Raw genomic sequence first — 20,681 nt, 5'->3', positions numbered from 1 at the left:
AGGAAATTACCTGAACATGAAATGTGCAAGTAGCAAAAGGAAGTTGCAGTTCTAGTATGATCTCACATTTGTTTCTTAAAAAAACTATACACATATTTAAAAAATATTTATTATTTATATATGTGAGCCATATTGCTAAGTGTGATTACCACTGGGCAGTGTGTTTGTGTGGAGGGAATGGTGGTTGCTGGGGAAAATACATTCTTATATTTTTTTATTCATTCATACTTAAAAAAAACCTATTTCATATTTAAATTTTACTCTGACAATAATGGTATATAAAAAATATTTGGGCTCGTTTTAAAGGAACAGCAACCAAAACCCTCATAGGAAAAGTCAGGGTCCGTCTTGTTGGCATATTTGTTGGTTAAGGGTGCCGCCTCTGGAACCAGGCTGTGTTCAACTGGGACTCTGTACCTATTTTCTCATCTGTAAAATGGGAATAATAATAGCAACCATTTCAATCACAGTGAAGATTAAAGGAATATATGTAAAGCAGAGCAGTGCCTGGCAATTGACAAGTGAGAACTATGGCTACTATTATGACTTATTAACATACCTTCATGGGCTGGGCCCTCTTGGTGTGCAGTATTTACTTTATAAGTCTGAGACACCTGGGAGAGCAGATTTTACTCTAACAAACCTCTCCATAGTGATGAACATCTTCACCAAAAGGCTAGTGTTTAATAGTAATGTTTTAAAAATGGCTGCATCATTTTGCATATGTAAACCAGCCATTTATATTTCTGTTGTGGATGCTTAAATATTATACCCAGCAGAAAATGGAAATAAGTTAGATACTGATCTGTTGTTTCTTGCTGCTTTTTCCAGGACTCAGAAGGGGTAGAAATTATGTTAGGAGTTTGTGCAAGTGGTCTGTTGATATATCGCGACCGGCTGCGAATAAACAGATTTGCCTGGCCCAAGGTTCTAAAGATTTCATACAAACGGAACAACTTTTACATTAAGATCCGGCCAGGAGAGGTAAGTATAACCACATTTGCATGTGTGTTAGGAGGAAAATCCCTGATAGCAAGCAAACATTTAAATTATCTGCTTATTAGTTCTGAGCATTTTGGGACACAGTGAATTACATCTAAGTGCCTGAGAAAATTTATTGTAGATTTGCCCAATAAACAGTAATAAAGAAAATATTCTCTTCTTTTTTATATTGTTCCAATATTTCCTACTGCATACATTAATTGAAGGGTTTTTAAAAACATATTTTAATATAAAATCCAGTTTCATGAATAATTTTGTGTATATTTCAAACAGTAATGGATAAATCTCTTCCTCCATATCCTGTTGTTATTTCTTCATGCTCTTTCTACTTGTCCTACAAATCGGGTTGTACTTTAAAGTGAAAAGCTTAGAGGTCATGTACTTCAAGGTACAGGGAATATTAGAACAAAGGACAGTGAGTGTGAATTATGTCAATGTTCTATAGCTCAATATATGCTTTTTGTTATAAGTCAGAGAAGCTAATGAGAGAATCAAAAGTGTTAACTAGTCCTTACTCCTTGGACAACAGCCTCCATGATCAACTTGTGTTTATATTTTGCTTAGTGGTTTGTACATAATAGTAACACATATCTACTCTTATTTACTTAAGAGATAGTTAATAAATACCTTGAATTTCTAATTGGTGTGGTTAGTATAATTGAGGCAGTCAAAGCTCAAAGATTCTAGCATACTTATATCTCTGAATGTTTTCTGATATAATATAGAGTTACCTCTTATCTTCAAAATCTATTTCTCCACTGGAGTTTCTTGATGGAAAATGCAATTTTTAAAATTAGAATATCGGCTGGGCATGGTGGCTCATGCCTGTAATCCCAGCCCTTTGGGAGACCAAGGGTGGGAGAATCACCTGGGCCCAAGGGTTGAAGACTGCAGTGAGCATGATTGTACCACTGTACCCCAGCCTGGGTGACTGAGCGAAGACCCTGTCTCAAAAACAACAAAAAATTGAAATATAAAGCACGTAATGATGTTTAATATGAGTATAACATCATACCCATCTATGATGACTGAAATAATCTGTAAGCTTTTCATGTAAATACTTAAAATTATAGTGTTTTAAAAATATTTCCTAAAGATTATGTGTTTAACTTATAGCCAATAGATAGTCATTTGACTTCATTGAACATTTGTTAAGTGAGCACCTATTTATTGTCAGGTATTAGAAATAGAAAGAGAAATATGAGCTTGTTTCTTATTAAGGAATTTTCTGTTTAGCAGAAAAATTGATTCATATACTTTGATTGGAACAGCATGATGCAAATGAGATGATATTCTGTAGGCATGGGGTGAGCATAGTATTGTAAGAGGCCAGAGGGGAGAGCTGGAGAAATGAATCAGCAGACACTAGTGAGTCATGGGAGGTTTTAAATCAGGATGTGACACAACTAGGTGAATATTTTGGAATGATAGATTTCTTAATGAAATTCAACTACTTAGAAATATGATGTGATAAGACCTAAACTAGGGCAGAGGCTCTGGGAATAGACTGGAGGGAACAAATTCAAGAGAGAGGTTTGAGAGGCAGAAGCAGCAGATCTTAGAGACAGGGTGGAGGAAGGAATTAAAAGAGGGAAGAGTCCAGGATAATCAAAGGTTTTCAGTTTGCATGATTGAAGCCAATGGAGATGACATTAGGCAGGAGGGAAAAGGGGAAAATTTTCAGAAAAACAATTGAAATCCCTTTGGAACAGATTTTCAGGGAGTAATTCTTGCATAAGAAGGAGTTGAACAGAGTTGTCAACTATATATTTTATTCAAGGCCTTAGACATGGAATAAATTACTCAAAGAGCAAGACAAGTTAAAGAAAGAAAAGGCCCTAAAACTAGAACTCTGGATAATACTACTATTTGAGAAAGGGTCAAGGAGATGAAGAAATGACAGCCAGAGAGATAAAAGAAGAAACATAGGCTGCTGGATGACCAGGAGATGAGTTTCAGAGGAAAGTGGTTAGCTAGTAGTACCATATGTTACAGAAGGGGCACGCAGGGTGTGGACTAACAAAAGCATGTTGAACTTGACAGTCAGGCCCCATGATGACATTTCAGAGTTCAGAAAGGTGTGGGGAGCACCTGCCAGGGCGTGTTGAGGTCAGGAGTGAGGAGCAGAGGCAGCAAGTAGTGGCTTCTGCTTCCTGAAGTTTAGCAGTGAGGCGTGAGATGGGTTGTGGTGCTGGCAGAAACAGGCTCAGAAAAAGCTGTTGTTTCACTCCTCTTCTCTCTGTTTTTACAATCTTATTTACAGCCTGAGAGGAGTGAGAAGAAATTATTGGGAACACACAGGCTCTGAAGAAGTTGAAAGAAATTGATATAAAACACAGAGAAATAGATACTAATAAACTATTAATACCTATTCAGGTAGTCTAGGAGCCTGCATCCTCCTTGCCTACAGAGGTTGGCAGAGACTCTTCCCAGCTTCTTGCGGCAGAGTGCAAGCTGACTCTTCCATATAACCCCGGCATTGGCATAGTATGTGCATATTAGTTGCAGGATGAATAAATGGATGATGGTTTAGTCACAGCTACACTGTATCTGTCTTGACTGGGTCCCTTGGACAGCAGTGATTTTTACAAACACCACTGCGCATGAACATCCAGAGTGAATAAGAAGTTGGGAAAGGCAATTGCGGTTGAAGCAATTGTGATGTATTTCCCACTTCCCCTAATCATCCTCAGCAAGCAAGAAATAGAGGTCAAACATGATTGTATCTCACATGCCATGCATATGACCCCTCACCTCGGTTCTTTGCCACATAAATTATTTTTGCTATTGATTATAGCAGTAGCACTGGTTGTTTGCTCTTTGGGGAAGCCTTTACTGTTTAAGATGATTGCCCTCTGGTGGTCTGATGTGTACTTTCTTCACAATGTGAAAACCTGTGCATCTGCAGTAATAAAGTATATTATGCAGGAAATGAGATGAGTATTTCACCTCGAAAAATCAAATGGCTGATAAAGCATCATCTGAAATGTACATGCTAAAAGATATGAAAATATGTTCCCCCAATCTCTGATCTTACGTATGATATAGAGAGACATTAGCATTTAACATGATAATCCATAGTGGAACACACAAATAAAATCGGCAGTCTCGACACCAAGTTGTCAACTACCTAAGAAATATACATATTTCCTGACCAGATATTAGGAGAAAAATGTCATTTCTAAGAATGCTGTAGACTATATCTGTAAACATTTGGTTCATTTCTGTACCTTGCAGTTGAAGTCATTGTATCATTGAGAAACCATGAAAATAAAATTTAAAAGTGGTATCAGGACAAATTGATTTCTGGAATAAATTAAAAAAAACCCTTTTGTGTTTAGTTTTCAGTAGTATCATAAGATACACACTTATTCAGAAGACATTTTACTGTATGCATAATGTGGCTACTTGTACCTGCAGCATTTTAAAGACACATTTTCGAAATTAACAAATGAATGTGTATAGCATGAATTATGCATGTAGCAATTGATCTAGTAAGTAAAGTTTTTAAATTCTGGTGGCAGTATGATTTTATAAATTATTTACAGGGCTTCTGTTATTTATAATTTTAAACTTTACTCTTCAATGTATTTTTTTTTTTATTTAGTTTGAACAATTTGAAAGCACCATTGGGTTTAAGCTGCCAAACCATCGAGCTGCCAAGCGTTTATGGAAAGTATGTGTTGAGCATCATACATTTTTCAGGTAGGAAGAGATTATTTTGTTTTTTCTCTAAGGAATAATTATCATCACTGATACTGAAAAAGATTGTCAATAAGAAAAATATGGAATTTTATTATTTCTATTCCTTCAAGTTCATTGTCACCATATTTCTTGATAAGAAATCCTAAAAGAACTAGGAAAAGAGTAAATTTGAAGGATTTTCCGTAATTTGTCATGTACTTACGTGTCCCAACCTCCTCCTCTTTAGTATATTTAGTGTCTTTACATTATTTTTAAGGTGTCCACTTCAAATATCCAATCTATTCCTTACTATTTCAATTCCTTACTATTTCAGTGATTTCTTAATCCCTGAATCCCTTTACCTACCTATGCATGGTATGAGACCCATCAAATTAGGCACCCAACAACAAATTATCACTCTTCTTCTTAACTAATATCAATCTATTTAGTTGCTGTTTGGGCTTATAGAACCATAGACTATCTACTTTGCATGGAATGTTAAAAGTTCATCTAGTTCAGTACAACCCTCATTTGCATATCTCCTCTCTACAACATCCCTAGTTGATATATACTATGTGCATTTTTTTATGAAATCAGATTTATTTAACTGCAATTTGTGTGTTAAACGTTTAGCACGCAACACACACGACCTCTCAGAGTAAAAAGTTTAAAAAGCACTCTCAATATTGTACTTAATAGTCTTTCTGCTGTTTTTCTTTATTCTCTTTAGACTGTTGTTACCAGAAGCACCTCCCAAGAAATTCTTAACCTTGGGTTCCAAGTTTCGTTACAGTGGCAGGACACAAGCGCAAACGAGAAGAGCCAGTGCGTTGATAGATCGCCCAGCACCTTACTTTGAACGCTCCTCCAGCAAACGTTATACCATGTCTCGCAGCTTGGATGGAGGTAGGCGTCACTTACTGGCCCTTAGTAACCTAGTACCTACCCCAAAAAGAGTATGAAACTGTCATGAGCTTTCAGTAAGCATAGATATTCCTGGATATTGTACGTTGAAAAGCATTTGTTGCTCATTGACTGAATGGCACATTTTTAAGTCTCCCCCAGTGAAATGAAAGTCCCTTTGTCAGTCTAACATCTGCAGGTTTATGTAAAATTACATGAAAGAATGGCATCAGGGAATGAAGAAAATAGCTTTCTTAAACTGACACCCCGAATTTGGAGAAAGATGCTCTCATTCTAAATATAGTAGTCACATGCTCTGTGATTTGATTCTCTTGCCAACAAGTCTTAAAGGATTGGTAGGTTTAAGACTATTTGTTTTATAAATCTGTAAGTTACATTTATTTCTGTTTCTAAAAAATCTTCATGAATGAAGTGTGGCCTTTATCAGTTAGTTGATAATAGCTGGTAGAAAGGATGACATGCAAATAACGGAGCAAAGGGCTGTAAGTTAAATTCTCCTAGTTGTGCTAATTACTACCCCAGATGGACTGGGAGAACAGGCTGTGTAGGGGTTCTGTACTGCCAAGTCAAATTAGTCAAATGGAGAGATGATCACTCAAACAACCTTTTTAGGGGATAACACAACAGTGAATTTTTAGTAGGGTTTTGTTTTATTGAACAGTTTCATGATTGCTCTCTGGAGTAATATGGAGGTACGCTTTCTGCTGCAAGGCATGCCTGCTTAAGAATGCTCTGGAACTGAATCATGTCTGGGTCTCTGTCTTCTAATTTGGAGCACCTGGAGGTTTGTTTTTAATAGAAGATCTTATCCTGTGCAAGTAAAAAGAATTAGGAGTTTCTGGTATGCAGGTCGTGGTTTAAATAATAAGGAAAAACATAAATAAAAATAAACAAAAGTTACAAGTGCCTGAGACCATCTCCTTCCCTACCTTTTTTGCCACTGTTCCCCTGAGAGTTTCAGCTCTGCCTTCCCCATTTCACCAGCTGGGTGATTGATGGGGAGAGGTGCTCCCCGAATCTCCCAACTAAAAACAACTGTCTTTTTCTAATGAAATACTTTGTGAACAGTTTACAGAAGAAATCAAAATGGCATTATTAGTGCTGTATTATGTATGTTACTAATGAGGTGGGAACTGTACTCATGTGGCATCGGTAAATCCAGATTGAAGTCCAGGCTCTGCTGCCCTCTGTCTCTGCGGTGGTTGACAAATGATTTCAGTTCTTCAGGTCTGTTGTAGTCATCTGTTATAATAGGAATATTATATTCAGACTTTGATGGGGCCATTGTGAAAAGCAAGATATATGTGAAAGCACTCTTGTTACATAGGCAATTATCTCAATCATCATATTGATAATTACTCTTTTTCACATTTTTTAAAAAATTTCAGTAGCTTTTGGTATACAAGCAATCGGTTTTTGGCTACGTGGATGAATTGTATAGTAGTCTGAGCTTTTAGTGCACCTGTCACCTGAGTAGTGCACATTGTACCCAATATGTAGTTTTTTATCCCTCACCCTCCGCCCACCACTGTCTGCCTTCTGAGTCTCCAGTGTCCGTTGTATTACTCTACATGCCTTTGCATACCCATAGCTTAGCTGCCACTTATACATGAGAACGTATGGTATTTGGTTTTTCATTCCTCAGTTACTTCAGGTAGAATAATGACCTTCAGCTCCATCCAAGTCACTGCAAAATACATGATTTCATTCATGTTTATGACTAAGTAGTATTCCATGGTGTATATATATACCACATTTTATATCGATAATTATTTCTACAGGCTTTTGTGAGCTAGCCTAGGAAGTTCATTACCGTTGTGTGTTTTCTAAGAGTTTCCGGAATACCAAACTTAGAGCCAGCCCTTTTGAATAAAATAGTTATCAGGACTGTTTCTAGCTGAATTAAGATATTGAAATATCCATGTTAACATTGAAGCTTTTCTTTTTGGTTTATCCTATTGACTCTTCTTTCTCCTTTAGGTTGTCTCTATTACCTATTTCTGTATGTTATTAGTATTTGAGGAACTTTGTAGAATCGCACTTTTTTTTCCTGAATATCCACTTTGTTCAGTGGTGTGCACCCCAGGGAACACATTTGTTGTGAATATTGTTTTCCTTATGACCTTTAGTGTGATAATGACTGCTGAGAAGACAGAAGACAGTTGTGAAATCAGTGTACTAACGTCATGCTGTCTCTTTCTCCCTGCCCAAAAGTGATGTTAGTATGTGCAGGCTCTCGCTCTTCGCAGTCCTGCCAGCTCTAGTGTGTTTGCTGCTGCTGTTGAGCTGGGTGGCACAGCTGCATGTTGCAACATAAACCGCTGTTTTGCAAGGTTGCATCTTACAGAGGGTGGCCTAACTGGTCTATTAGGAAGCTTTGTCTCATATGAGCTTTTTCAATAGTATAAAGAGATATAAAATGTCTTAGTGAAGATATTTTAGTGACATAGTTTAACTATCAAAAGGATTTCAGAGAGGATTTCATTTCAGAATCCTTTTATTTACATTTTAAAATTCCTAACATAATAATGTAGATTATATTTTGTCTGTGATTAGTTACTGTGTATTTGAAAAGCCACATTTATAAGTTTTAATAAATTTTATGTCTGAAACCTAAAATAATGAGTACCAAATTTTAAGATTTAACTCAATTAAGCATCTTTTCACTAAGACGTTTTAGCTGGGATGAAAGGCTATGTCTTATTCTCTTGCGTTTGCATGTTTTGTATTTGCATGAATTTCATTTAGCAGCATTCATTGTGTTTTCCCAAAATATTAGAGATGAGTAAATGTATATGCATATTATGGTAGCCCATTTAAAATGCAGTAGAAATGAAAACATTTCTGTGCTTTAGACGAATAGAATTGCCATCTGTATTTTATAATCTCCACCAAGATGGTTAATTTTTGTTATTACCCGTGGAGCTTTTATATTGTAAGAGTGACAGACTTTTCAACATTAATAATAAGAAGAAAACCAGTTCAGTGCTTCTTGGTGAATGGCACTTCCAAAGAGCCAAGTGTGTTAGAGCAATTGTGTACTGTAAAGACTGCCGTTAGGTGTGGAATTGGCCACTACGAGACTGGTGCCAGTGCCAGCCGGTGACTCCGGGTGATAACAGGCCCAGCGGCAGCCTCCACTCATGTCCACACTTACACACATCCTCACCAGAGAGCCTGAGGAGAGAGGACATTCCAAGACATGAGCATTTCAAGAATGTTAAAGTGCTGGTATAGGAAATACAGGAAGCTCGTGCTTACAGGAAGGTCCCTGCAGCACTGATTTGTTTTCTCAGGACAAACCTGGTATTTTGTGATGGTATTCTTTATTTTCCATAAAGATATAATTGGTGGTGTTCATCTGTCTTCTGACCTAACTATTTTGGATTTTATTTCTTCAATTGTATTTGCTTTTAGCGTCAGTGAATGAAAACCATGAAATATACATGAAGGATTCTGTGTCTGCTGCAGAGGTTGGTACTGGCCAGTACGCCACAACAAAAGGCATCTCTCAGACCAACTTGATCACCACTGTGACTCCGGAGAAGAAGGCCGAGGAGGAGCGGGACGAGGAAGAGGAAAAACGGAGGAAGGGGGAGGAAGTCACGCCTGTCTCGGCCATCCGGCACGAGGGAAAGGTATAGCTCCCAGACTGCCTGCTAGAGCTTGCTGCAGCTTTTAAGAATGACTAAATGATGCTGAGGCTGTAAACCAGGAATGTGCTGAGATTTAGGGTAAATCATATGTCAGCACTGGTCACATTCATATGACAATTTTTAGATTATTCCTGTTTCAACATTTTTCCTCTGAAAGATTCATTCATAGCTCTTTGAAAATTTGTATTTTAATAACTTGTGTGCTATGTAAGACTTTCAATAGCTGTCCTGTATGTGTATCTTAAAAATACTTTTGGTGGCATATTACACTTTTCTGTTTGGGCTCACATTTCAGAACTGTCACTAAAGCTGTTTTCTTTGTTTCTGGCCCCATTCTCCTACCTAAGTACAGCATATTTTTCTAGATATGCAATTATCATATTACCATTCTTCTGGCTATAAATACATGGAGTGACCATAGCCTGTGTGTTTTTACTTACAATCTAATCCGCAGAGTAGTGACTGGCCGTGTTTTGAAAAGGGATGTTAAGGCAGAAGGTTGCAATAGAAGATAAAAAGTGAGTTTGGCAGCAGTTTCTTCTTCTTTCAGTGTTTAATTCATTCAACTTTGTGACATCGTTTCACCCCAAATTAGGTATCTTTTTTAACATAATTTTTAAACAGTATGTTTTTTTCTGGTGATCAGCACTACAAAGCAACTTTTCAGAAAAATACTTTAAAAGTCAAAATACACTTCAGGAGGTTTATACCTAATAATAATGGAAAAACAGAGTGCCTCCTGGCTTGTACAGAGCATAGAGTAAGAGGAAACAGCAGAATGAAAATGCTCGTAATAACTCATGGGTTATCCTAAAATTTGAGTAAATTTGATTCATGAGTGCTCTTTTGTACATGGGCTCTTCAGATAGAGATGGAGAATCACTACCCCGGATTCTATGGAAAGTGTTCCTTTTGGCAAGAATTTAGCAGCGACATCTTAACATAGACAAATCATTTTTGTAGTTATATTAAAATATTACAAATGACCCAATCCATCATCTTTGATTTTTTAGGATAAGATCATTTATTTGGCAAACACAAAATTAGGCACAGAGTAGGAAATAATGGCAGGGATGTTTCAATAACTTTTGCTGTTAAAATGTGCTTTGTTCTAAATTTTGTTTTTACACTCATCCTGTCTGTTCAGTCAAGGAAGGCTTTAAAGGGGACAGAAAAAAAGATAATCCACCCAAAAAAACAATACGTGGTTCTTCTTCTTATTCTAACATTTTGTAAAATCGCCATGCCAACATAAGATTCCCGTGGATGTATAAGTATGAAGAAGTGACACATCAATGTAAATGATTTTTAGTTTTGCTCCCAAGATAAGGCCAGACATTTTTGCTTTATTTGATTTTAGAAGACCACAAGTTTGTTTGTGTAAATCATAGCACTAAGCTCTCCTCACTCGGTGCCATTTGTGATGTGGGAAAATAAAAAGACAAAGGACACTGCCAGCCTCATAGCCTGAGTCTCTGAGAAGCCAGCACTGTGGGCAGAACATCTTCAGGAAGCCTGTAGCTGAAATCTGGTGCTTGTATAGGTGTGGGCTGGCTTGGTTTCCCCAGTGCAAAGCTGTCTTAGAAATGACTTCAATAATCAGCATGGAAGGTAAAATAAACCTTAATTTTATCTTACTCCATCTTCAAAAAGTAACCGAGAGGGTACTTATTTTTCAACCAAAATGAAAGTGTATTACTGAAAATAGTTCTTGAAAGGCTGGTCCACTAGGTTGCCTGGCAAGGAGGCACGTTTCCCAGGCTGGGATCCCCCAGATCATGGGGCCGCCTCACCTCCATGCTAGAGGACAGTTGTCTTCATGCAGAAGTTAGAGTGTAGCACCTACATTATTTTAGTTGAATGAGATTTGTGCAGGTTCCTGTTTAAAGTGCCGTCTTCAATGTCAAATGCGAGTGTGTGGGAAAAGACATACTTGTCTCATAGTAGAAAGAGACCCTTCCAATGCCGAAGGGTTATAATTTTATTTGTGCATTTTCTTTCCCTCATGCCTCAGATGTAACTTTATTTGTGCATTTTCTTTCTTTCGCTATATTTACCACTTCTCCCCAAGTCAGGATTGGATAACCACACAAGGCAGGCTGGGTAATTTCCATGCTGTCAGGCCACTGGACAAAACACACACATACACACATGCAGTGACACAGACATCAGCAGGAGTCTCATTACCTTCAAACTTAGCCTTCCCGGCCTGCAGCAGCTCCGGTACCTGCCCAGGGGCTTGGGGCAGGTACAGGAAGGTACCTCCCGGCTTGGGACTTGTGTGCTTTCCTTCCTCCCCTTCTTGTCCAGCAACCCCTCCACCACCTGCAGAGGAAATGCACTGGTGGTGGAGACTTCCAGGACCCAGAGAGAGGGGAAGTAGACTCACCTACCCCATTAAAGTTTGCGCTCACCAGGGGAGCACTTGTGGAAAACCCTGCTGTTATCATTATATTAAGGCCTCAAACCAAAGATCTAAACATGCCCTTTATCTGCTAAGAAAAATCAGAAGGCTGGGAAATTATATCTTTCTGTTATTATGCATCATAAATAATAGAAAGTAAATACTGGCAAAGCGTGTTGCAAGAAAACACATTGTTGTTTCTAGTTAGCTTGTTGAAATCACTTGAGTTGAAGTTCCACTAATGTCCTAAGTAAAGGAGCCAAAATGGAGTTTTCAAGGGAACTTGAATTCTTTTTGAGGAGTGAGATATTCAGAAGTGCTAAGTGTCAAATCCCTGATTGTAACTACTTATCAGATAGGAGTGGGGCCAGAAACTTCTTGATTTAGAACGTAAACTCTCTGTTTCGGATGTAACTGAATAACCAAGGAAAGGACTAATGTTAGAGATGTTTTTTTAAATCAAAATCTGGATTGGATTTCATCTTTATTTTTAATCTAGCTGAACTATAGTAACAGCTCTGCTACCTGAACATCAGAAGAAGGTTATTGAAAGTCTTGATTTTAAGTTATCAGATTTACTTATGTTTGTTCCCCAAAACCTGAAACTTTCTAGAGTGTTGGTCTAAAATGAAATTTTTTGATCATGTGAAATGTGTAGACTTTGGGATTACCCACGAATACCTTCTGTTCTGAGTTTTTAAAGAATTCCACCTGTATATGATGGTCTAATGGGAGAAATGTAGCCATTTGTGGCAACATTGGCATGCAGCTTGAATACTTTTAACATTCATGAGCAACCCTAGTGCTAAAATTTTTGTTTTACAATTTTATATTGATACCCATAAGAAAATTAACTAATTGCAGTTTTCTTTTTGTCCTTTTGCACCTCTGTTTGCTGCTTTCTGTCTCTCTCTGTCTCTTTCACATCAGTCACCTGGGCTTGGCACTGACTCATGTCCCTTGTCACCCCCATCCGCCCATTGTGCCCCCACATCTCCCACAGAGCTCCGTAGGAGGTGTAAGGAGAATGACTGCAAACTGCCAGGTTACGAGCCATCCAGAGCTGAGCACATGCCCGGAGAGCCCGCCTTGGACTCTGATGGCCCAGGGAGGCCTTACCTAGGGGATCAAGATGTGGCTTTTAGCTACAGACAGCAAACTGGCAAGGGGACCACCCTGTTCTCCTTCTCCTTGCAGCTCCCCGAGTCATTCCCCTCCCTCCTAGATGATGATGGGTACCTCTCTTTCCCCAACCTTTCTGAAACCAACCTCCTGCCCCAGAGCTTGCAGCATTACCTCCCGATCCGCTCACCGTCCCTCGTGCCCTGTTTCCTCTTCATCTTTTTCTTTCTGCTGTCTGCCTCCTTCTCAGTGCCATACGCTCTCACTCTCTCCTTCCCTCTGGCTCTGTGCCTCTGCTACCTGGAGCCCAAGGCGGCCTCCTTGAGCGCCTCCCTAGACAATGACCCGAGTGACAGTTCAGAGGAAGAGGTGTGTACCTCGGCATAGAACACGCTTCCCCTTCGTGTTCCGTGCTTGAGTCCGAAACAGTGTTAGCCGGCTGCTGCCATAGTGGTCCTACTTTCAGAGCCTCATTTATTGTCTGTGCCAATATGTTGAGGTTTCTGTGTGTTGGGGAGTCCAACCTGGGCCCCAGGGTTAGGCACAACACCATGTGGATGTAGCAGTCTGAGCCCAACCCGGAATCGTTCTGCTACCCACTGAGTTCTACGTGGGATGAAAGACTCAGCCAGAAGTCAATTTTATGTAACCCATTAGCCATGTAAAAGATCAGGGCTAAGCTGAAAGTTCTGATCAGTTATTGTTTAGTAAGGTAAATCACATATAAGACCGATGATGAGTTGTTTCAACTCAAATGATAGTCAAGGAGAGGTGGAAGAACGCATCCCCAAAGGGGATGTATCATTGTCACCTGGGTAGCTTTCTAAAATTGCAAAGGTATCTCCTCCCTGAAGATCCTGAAATGTCCCCACCGCCCTCTGCTCATCATCGCCGGACAGTCACTGTTACTCACAGAGAGGTCTGTCAGTCAGATCCCGCATTGTGTTGTGTCAGAGCAGTTGAAAGCACCCAATGACATCAGCCATTGGTAAGGGCAGAAACAGGCCCAGAAGCAACGGCATGCAGTGCAGCAGTGTTCAAACACAATCAGAAAAGGACTGAATTGACGTTTTCAAACAATGCAAAGACAGGCTGAAATTTCACCAGTGCTAGCCATGCCAATGCAGATAATACGGCAGCAATTCTTTCAACTGCAGTATGAGCCTCAAAATCCCCCCGTTTTCACAGTGTGGTAAGGCTGGGCCTCTGTGGCTGCCAGCTGGACATGGACATAGTGGGGGAAAGACCCTGAACTATCAGCCTCCGTCCTTGAAGGCATGCTGCTGCAGGGCAGGCTACTGTCCCCCACTGGAGCAATTGGGCAAGCTGACATGGTAGCCGGTAGTTTTTCCTGTTAATTGCTCTCCTTTCCCACCACCCCACAGCCCTTTGAACAGCCCAGCAGTTTCTCTTTCTCCAGGCTTCAAACAGAGTGCGGGGAAGAATAATAGAAGCTGCCACCAGAAGCCCCGGTTGCTCTCATGCACGCCCCTGCCCACACCTCTCCGCAGGCTCCCTGCAGCCCTCCTGTTCCCACAGAACAAGAGCTGTTGTGACAGGAGAAAAGGAAAATACCTTACCATTTTTTTCAAAAGTCACAAAGTCAAGGCAATGCTAAAAAAGGAAAGAAAGTCTGATTCTGTGCTCAGCTAGAAGGTCATAATTTGAGCCGCACCTGTGAGTATGTAGTATTATATGTTGAGGGTGTGCGAGTATCTCTAGTTAGTGGAATTATGACCATTTCTTTGCAGCGGAAGGAAAAAAAATGTGAATGGTCTCACAGGTGTTTTAAGTAAAAGTCTACACTTAATAGATTTTGCATAAGAGACATTTTCAAGGTTCTTGAGTTATATATAACGATTTGCTCCAACTGATATATAAATAACTTTTTACACATGGAAAATATTTTGAGAACTACTTGAAATCCTAGGCTTTAATATCACTATTTCTCATATTGGTAATATTATCAAATAGTGTTGGACTAGAACATATTACAGTTAAGAACACAATATTGTCCACAAAGACAATTTTATTATTTATTAGCTGATTTCTAACATGGAGATATATTTTTCCTTTAACAGTAGAGTTAGTCATCAAGCTAACATAAGGCAAAAAGATTGCTGTTTTATGCTTTTCTAAATTCAGAATAAATGTTTGAACTTTCGTATAGCAAACCACACAGATCTTGTGCCTAATCCAGGGTATACATCTTGTTGTAATCAGTGCATGAGAATTAATGTTAAACTTGGGCATGTCTGCATTACATTGGCAAAACAAATCACAGCAGTTACTTGTTACAAGCTAGCGAACATGTGATTGGAGCTTCCCGGTCATAACTGTCCTTGTTACTGCAAACCTCCGAAACCAGGAATTAGCACTGACCACCGGAGCCTTCATCACCCTTCTCTGCAGCCCTCGTCAGCCCATATGATAGCTCTCCTGCCCTCAGACTCTGTAACTAGCCATCTGTTCAGTGTTGTCTCTTGAAGTGTTAAGAGCTGTGCATTCTAGTTCAGGCTGAGCTAGAGAACTCATATTGAGGTCATCCTGGATTGTTTTATTTAAATTGCCATTTGCTTACGTGGCCTGATTTCATCTCTAGGCCTCAAGCACTGTGGCAGCTACACTGGGTGACTTCTTAACATACAATTCAGCCTTGTCACTTTCGTTTTGCCAAGTCACTAGCAATTAATTCTTTTTAAATATTGTATCATCATTGCTTACGTTTTTAACATGTTATAGTGGCTTATTTCCAGCCTTTCTCAAGAGTGAAATCCAGTATAAAAAGGCTTCATCATTTCACATTATAAAGCTATTGACCAGTCATGAGTTTTCTTTTGTACTTTCAGAATGGTCAAATAAGAAGGGGCAGGATATCAAAATATCCTATCAAGAAACATGAGATGAACTTACCTCCCCAAACCATAAAATGCTATTACATGTGTATTTCTGAGTAATTTTTTGATAATACAAAGAAAAATAGAGATGAGTTCAAATCAAGAGGAAGAAAAATTGATTAACTGATTTATAACATTTTAAATTACATAAACATAGTATTATATAATAGTTTACGATATGCTATACATTTGCAGTTTTATGTAGGCATCATACATTATAGAAATACCAGTTGATATAAAAACTGCTTTATTCAGCCTTATTCATTTATTTACTATTGATAGGCACTATACTACGGACTGACTAGATGCTAAGTAGGAATTCAAGAAATTTTGTATATGGACTATGCTATTTGTATATGGCTAAGAAAAATAGGAATAACTATATAATATAATTATTATAGGCATTTTTTTAGCTCTGGGTGTGTCAGGCATTATATAAAGCATTTACTATCCATTATCCAATACAGTTACGGCTGTTATTTTCCCCATTTTATGGGAAGGAAACTGGGACTAAAATATAAAAAGTACCCAATGTGCCACAGGTTTGAACAGAAAGGATTTGAGCTCATGTTCATCTGACATTAAACTTTTCCCTCTTAACGACCACTGCCCCCTGATGCTAAAATGCTTGCAAGTTACTGAAGTAAATTTTAAAACCATAAGGGAAATAAGCTAGACTGGAGGAGAAACACTTTCAAGAGTTTTATAATATTTGACACAACTAATTAGAACACTAAATGCAAGTCATTCCAGCTGGGCGTGCAGTGGCTTACCCCTGTAATCCCAACACTTTGGGAGGCCAAGGCAGGTGGATCACTTGAGGTCAGGAGTTTGAGACCAGCCTGGCCAACATGGTGAAACCCTGTCTCTACTAAAAGTACAAAAATTAGCCAGGCATGGTGGCATGCACCTATAGTCCCAGCTACTAGGGAGGCTGAGGCACGAGAATCGCTTGAACCCAGGAGGCAGAGGTTGCAGTGAGCCAAGATTGCACTACTGCACTCCAGCTTCGGTGACAAAGCGAGACCCTGTCTAAAAAAATAAAACACTAAGTGCAAGTCATTCTTATTTATTCTTGAAAGCCTAAGATCTTTGAGTTATTCTGTACACCTAAACAAATAACCAGTCTCTCTTACTAATTCAAACTGGTCTTTCCCAGGGCTGTCACTCGGTACAGCCATACTAATCCCATAGCAACAATCACCCTTATAAGAAACTTAACAGCCACCTCCTGCCCCCAGTTGTTAACCAAGCTGGTCAGGTCACGAAAATGTGTCAACATGCTTTCCTTACCAACCTCCGGAAAATTATTTTCCACTTAGACTTGGTAGCAAAGGTGCCAGAATGGTGTCCCGAGGTACATGTGCTGAGTGTGTGTTGAGCCTCCCTTTCTTTTAGGAGTATGCAACATGAAACATGCAGCTAGTGCCAAGAAATCAGCCTAGCCGGAGTTTAGTTTTGTCAGTGGAAACAGCACTGTCCCAGTTGTCCCTTCTTGACATTGCTTGTTCTTTGTCATGGGAGGTTATTTTCAGAACCAGATTCAGCACCATAGACTCCCCTCCCATTTTGATTTTTGTTTTCAAAATATTAATCACAAATATTTGATGAAGGGAACTTTATTAATGATTAGTTGATATCTGTGTAGGGAAAGTCAGTTAATATTAGGACATTTAGATGTCCATGGCTCTCCTCTACTCAAGAGAAAACAGCTCGTAAGCCATAAACTCTTGTGAAACAGATTAAAAACCAGTCCTGAAATTACTGTTCTCATTCTCCTCAAAACCTAGGCTCTGTCAAATGCTGTGCTTTGTTTTATTTGTTTCCAAGTAGATTTTTCTCTCTTTCTCTCTCTCTGTCTATTGTTTCAACAATTCTTCTTATCATTTGCTTCATTTGAATGGTATTTTTGGAGCAAGTTGTTTAAATACATACTTCAGTATACTTCTTTATATTGGAGGGTGGGGCAAAATAACATGCAGTCTTAAAAAATATCGAGTTAGCAACGCTCCTTGAAAATTGAGTTATTTTTTTCCCATAAAAAATATATACCTGTGAGTCACTGGCATTGTGCCTTTTATAATTGACAGGTAATGCGGACAGCCCGAAGGCCTTAGATGGATGTAAATTATCATAATGGTATAAATGAGGGGCTGAAAGTCCAGTGACTGTTACAGTAGCTTTTTCTGTAAATTGACATTTTCATTTACCTTTGAGATATGAAATATTACTAGAATAAAATATATATAAACATCCATTTTATTTGCATTAAACATTTTAAGGACATCTTGCTTGAGGTTTTTAGTTAAAAGTTGGAGGACGGGTGTGGGGAAGACAAATTGGTTTCCCTGAGACATAGAACCGGACAGGTCAGCGTGGCTCCCCAGCTCCTGCAGCTGAGTGCGCCTCAGGTCTTCCTATGAGTTGGCTCTGCTGATGACACCTAGCTCTGGCCCTTCTCTTGCTTTGCTTGAACTTGTGTTCTTGTGGGAAGGTAGTATGACACAGAGAAATCACAGAGAAAGAAAATGATCTGTCCGACCTGTGCCAGACCATGTTTGACCAGATGGTTTACTTTCTGTCCCTGCCTTCCTCCTGGAACCTGATCCCTTCTGTGGTCAACAGACCGACAGTGAGCGCACGGACACTGCAGCCGACGGGGAGACCACCGCCACTGAGGTTGGTATCGTGGCTGAGAGTGGCTGGTAGTGGCGTACCGAAATTGCCTTGTGGGGTGGCTCTGCGTTTAAGAACTCCACATATGAGCTGTTGTAATGGAAATCAGTTCTAACTTTTAACAGGAGGAGTTAAATATGTATTTTGTCATCTAGACCAGTGGTTCTTAAACTCTGGCCTACATCACAATTACCTGGAGGATTCCAGCCTCATATTTCTCATTCAGAAGGGCTGGGGGTGGACTTGAGAATTTATATGTCTAACAAGTTCCCAGGTGATACTGACTCTGCATATCTTAGGATGTATTTTGAGAACTACTTGCCTAGACTGATAATACATTTTTTTTTAAGAAAAAATTCTATCTCAAATGAGAGGCTATAGATATATGATAGAATGAATGGGAAGAAGGTCACAATTAACTAGTATTTTGGCTTGATGCAGATATATTTTTAATTCCCCAATGGTGAAATAATTCTTGTTAAAATAAGACTTACTCATTTTTGTAGCCTTTGACCATAGCCTCGGTCACTCATAAGAAATGAATTTTCAAATTATTGTTAGTACTTTATTTTTGAAAAACGTAATCACATTAAACAGTGATAGAAGATACACTGTTATTTCTCCTTTTTTCTTTAGGGTACATTAAATGTGTGTGTGTCTGTGTGTGTGTGTGGCTTATATTGTTTTTCAAATCTTCTCTACCATTAAGTAGTTAAAATATCTTTAAAAATAATGTCTGGGAACTAATGGAAGTGAAGACGTTTATCGATGTTAATTCGGCTACTTTTTACTAGCAGAATTTAGTTTTTAGTTTGTAATAATGTTTATTTTAGGTTGCTTTTATGTTATTTTTTGCATCATCCTACTATAATAATGTTTTCTAGTTGAGTATTTAGAAAAAAACTAAAAATGTTGTAAATGGTATCTGTATATCACTTAATTGAAAATATCTTCAGAAAAAATCTTTCATGATGGCATTTTATTAGGTTTCTTTCTTTAAAAATGCCAGAGTTCAACCCAAAACTTGAAAATCATAATTTAATGTTAAAGATGATATTGTTAAAACTATTACGCAGATTCTTTTAAGCAATCGTATATAAATCTATTACAAGTTGGTAATTTTCTTTGCCAACTATCACAAAGCTATACCTTGATTTTGTAAGAGTTAGTTACATGTAGCCACAGGGTAGTACATCCAGTAAATTTCATTGGAATCTTCAAGTGCGCTAAAAGGAAAAATATGTTAATAATAATACCTTAAACTTCTACAGTAGTTTTAAAATTTGTTATATAACATTTAAAGCATGCAAGGGAATACCTGTAACATAGGTAGATTATGAAGTTTGAAAATAAAATGAAGAGCTGTGAACCCCCTGCACTGAAGAATGGGCGTGTCACCAGCACATTAGCACTGTGTTTCAATTTCCTGTTTGCCCCGTGATACTGATGAAACTCTTCCCCTTCTATAGGTGGCCAACACAACAGTGGTCAGTATAGAATATGAAGAGTAAGCAGTCTTGTCCCCATTGGCAAATAAGAAGAGGGAGACCTAGGTAGACTAAATGATTTTCTTAAGGCCCCTGACTTGGTGTGATCCTTTTCTCCCTCGAATTTCATTCTGGGTCTCCTCTCCTAGCACAAGGGCATAATACCCAGTCCTGAGTCCAAGAGCCATAGTGAGAGACACAGCTTTGCTGCTGCATACACATGTGGCTTGGCCTGCTTACTAATTACTGATACTCAGACAGCAGTCCAGGGATTAGACTGCTCCTTGAAATTAGAAAAACCAGGAGAATGAGGTGGCTTTGGGATAACTGTATTTTTTCAAATCTCAAAAATTGTCCCGTCTAAAACCTGTAAAAGAAATCATGCTGTTGTTGATAGTAGTTGATTTCTCTTTTTAAAAAAAACTTTCTTACTTGCCCCATATTTGTCTTCTCCCCTCCCAAGTTTGTTCTTAACTATATACATTCAAGAAAATTGGCCAGGCATGGTGGCTCACGCCTATAATCCCAGCACTTTGGGATCACTTGAGGTTAGGAGTTCAAGACTAGCCTGGTGAACATGGTGAAACCCCGTGTCTACTAAACATACAAAAAATTAGCCAGGCGTGGTGGCGGGCCCCTGTAATCCCAGCTACCCAGGAGGCCGAGGCAGGAGAATTGCTTGAACCCAGGAGGTGGGGGTTGCAGTGAGCCGAGATCGCACCATTGCACTCCAGCCTGGGCAACAAAGCGAGACTCTGTCAAAAAACAAAAAAAAAGAAAAAAGAAAATCACGGTCTCAAGAAACTTTAAATTGTGGGAACGTCCATGC

At 38.9% G+C, this 20,681-nt stretch overlaps 1 protein-coding gene across 32 annotated transcripts in view; it reads left to right on the top strand.

Moving 5' to 3' along the window:
* Positions 1 to 20,681, top strand: part of LOC105478842 (erythrocyte membrane protein band 4.1 like 3) — a 159,855-nt gene that overhangs the window by 123,254 nt on the left and 15,920 nt on the right. For 15 of the 32 annotated variants that reach the window (XR_011617073.1, XM_011736519.3, XM_011736518.2 and 12 more), the window contains 6 exons: positions 832 to 984; positions 4,610 to 4,707; positions 5,417 to 5,592; positions 9,028 to 9,248; positions 12,601 to 13,161; positions 18,315 to 18,368. Coding sequence is in view for 31 of the 32 variants with exons in the window: in XM_011736519.3 (XP_011734821.1) it covers positions 832 to 984; positions 4,610 to 4,707; positions 5,417 to 5,592; positions 9,028 to 9,248; positions 12,601 to 13,161; positions 18,315 to 18,368 (1,263 nt within the window). In the remaining variant the exon portion in view is untranslated. The remainder of the gene's footprint in view (positions 1 to 831; positions 985 to 4,609; positions 4,708 to 5,416; positions 5,593 to 9,027; positions 9,249 to 12,600; positions 13,162 to 18,314; positions 18,369 to 20,681) is intronic. The other 17 variants (XM_011736522.2, XM_011736524.2, XM_011736521.2 and 14 more) reach the window with 4 other exon arrangements.

The sequence above is a fragment of the Macaca nemestrina genome, chromosome 19, assembly GCF_043159975.1.
Source record: "Macaca nemestrina isolate mMacNem1 chromosome 19, mMacNem.hap1, whole genome shotgun sequence".
In the NCBI taxonomy this organism is placed as follows: Eukaryota; Metazoa; Chordata; class Mammalia; order Primates; family Cercopithecidae; genus Macaca; species Macaca nemestrina.
The sequence above is the reverse complement of the archived record's forward strand: the minus strand, read 5'-3'. Positions and strand labels throughout refer to the sequence as shown.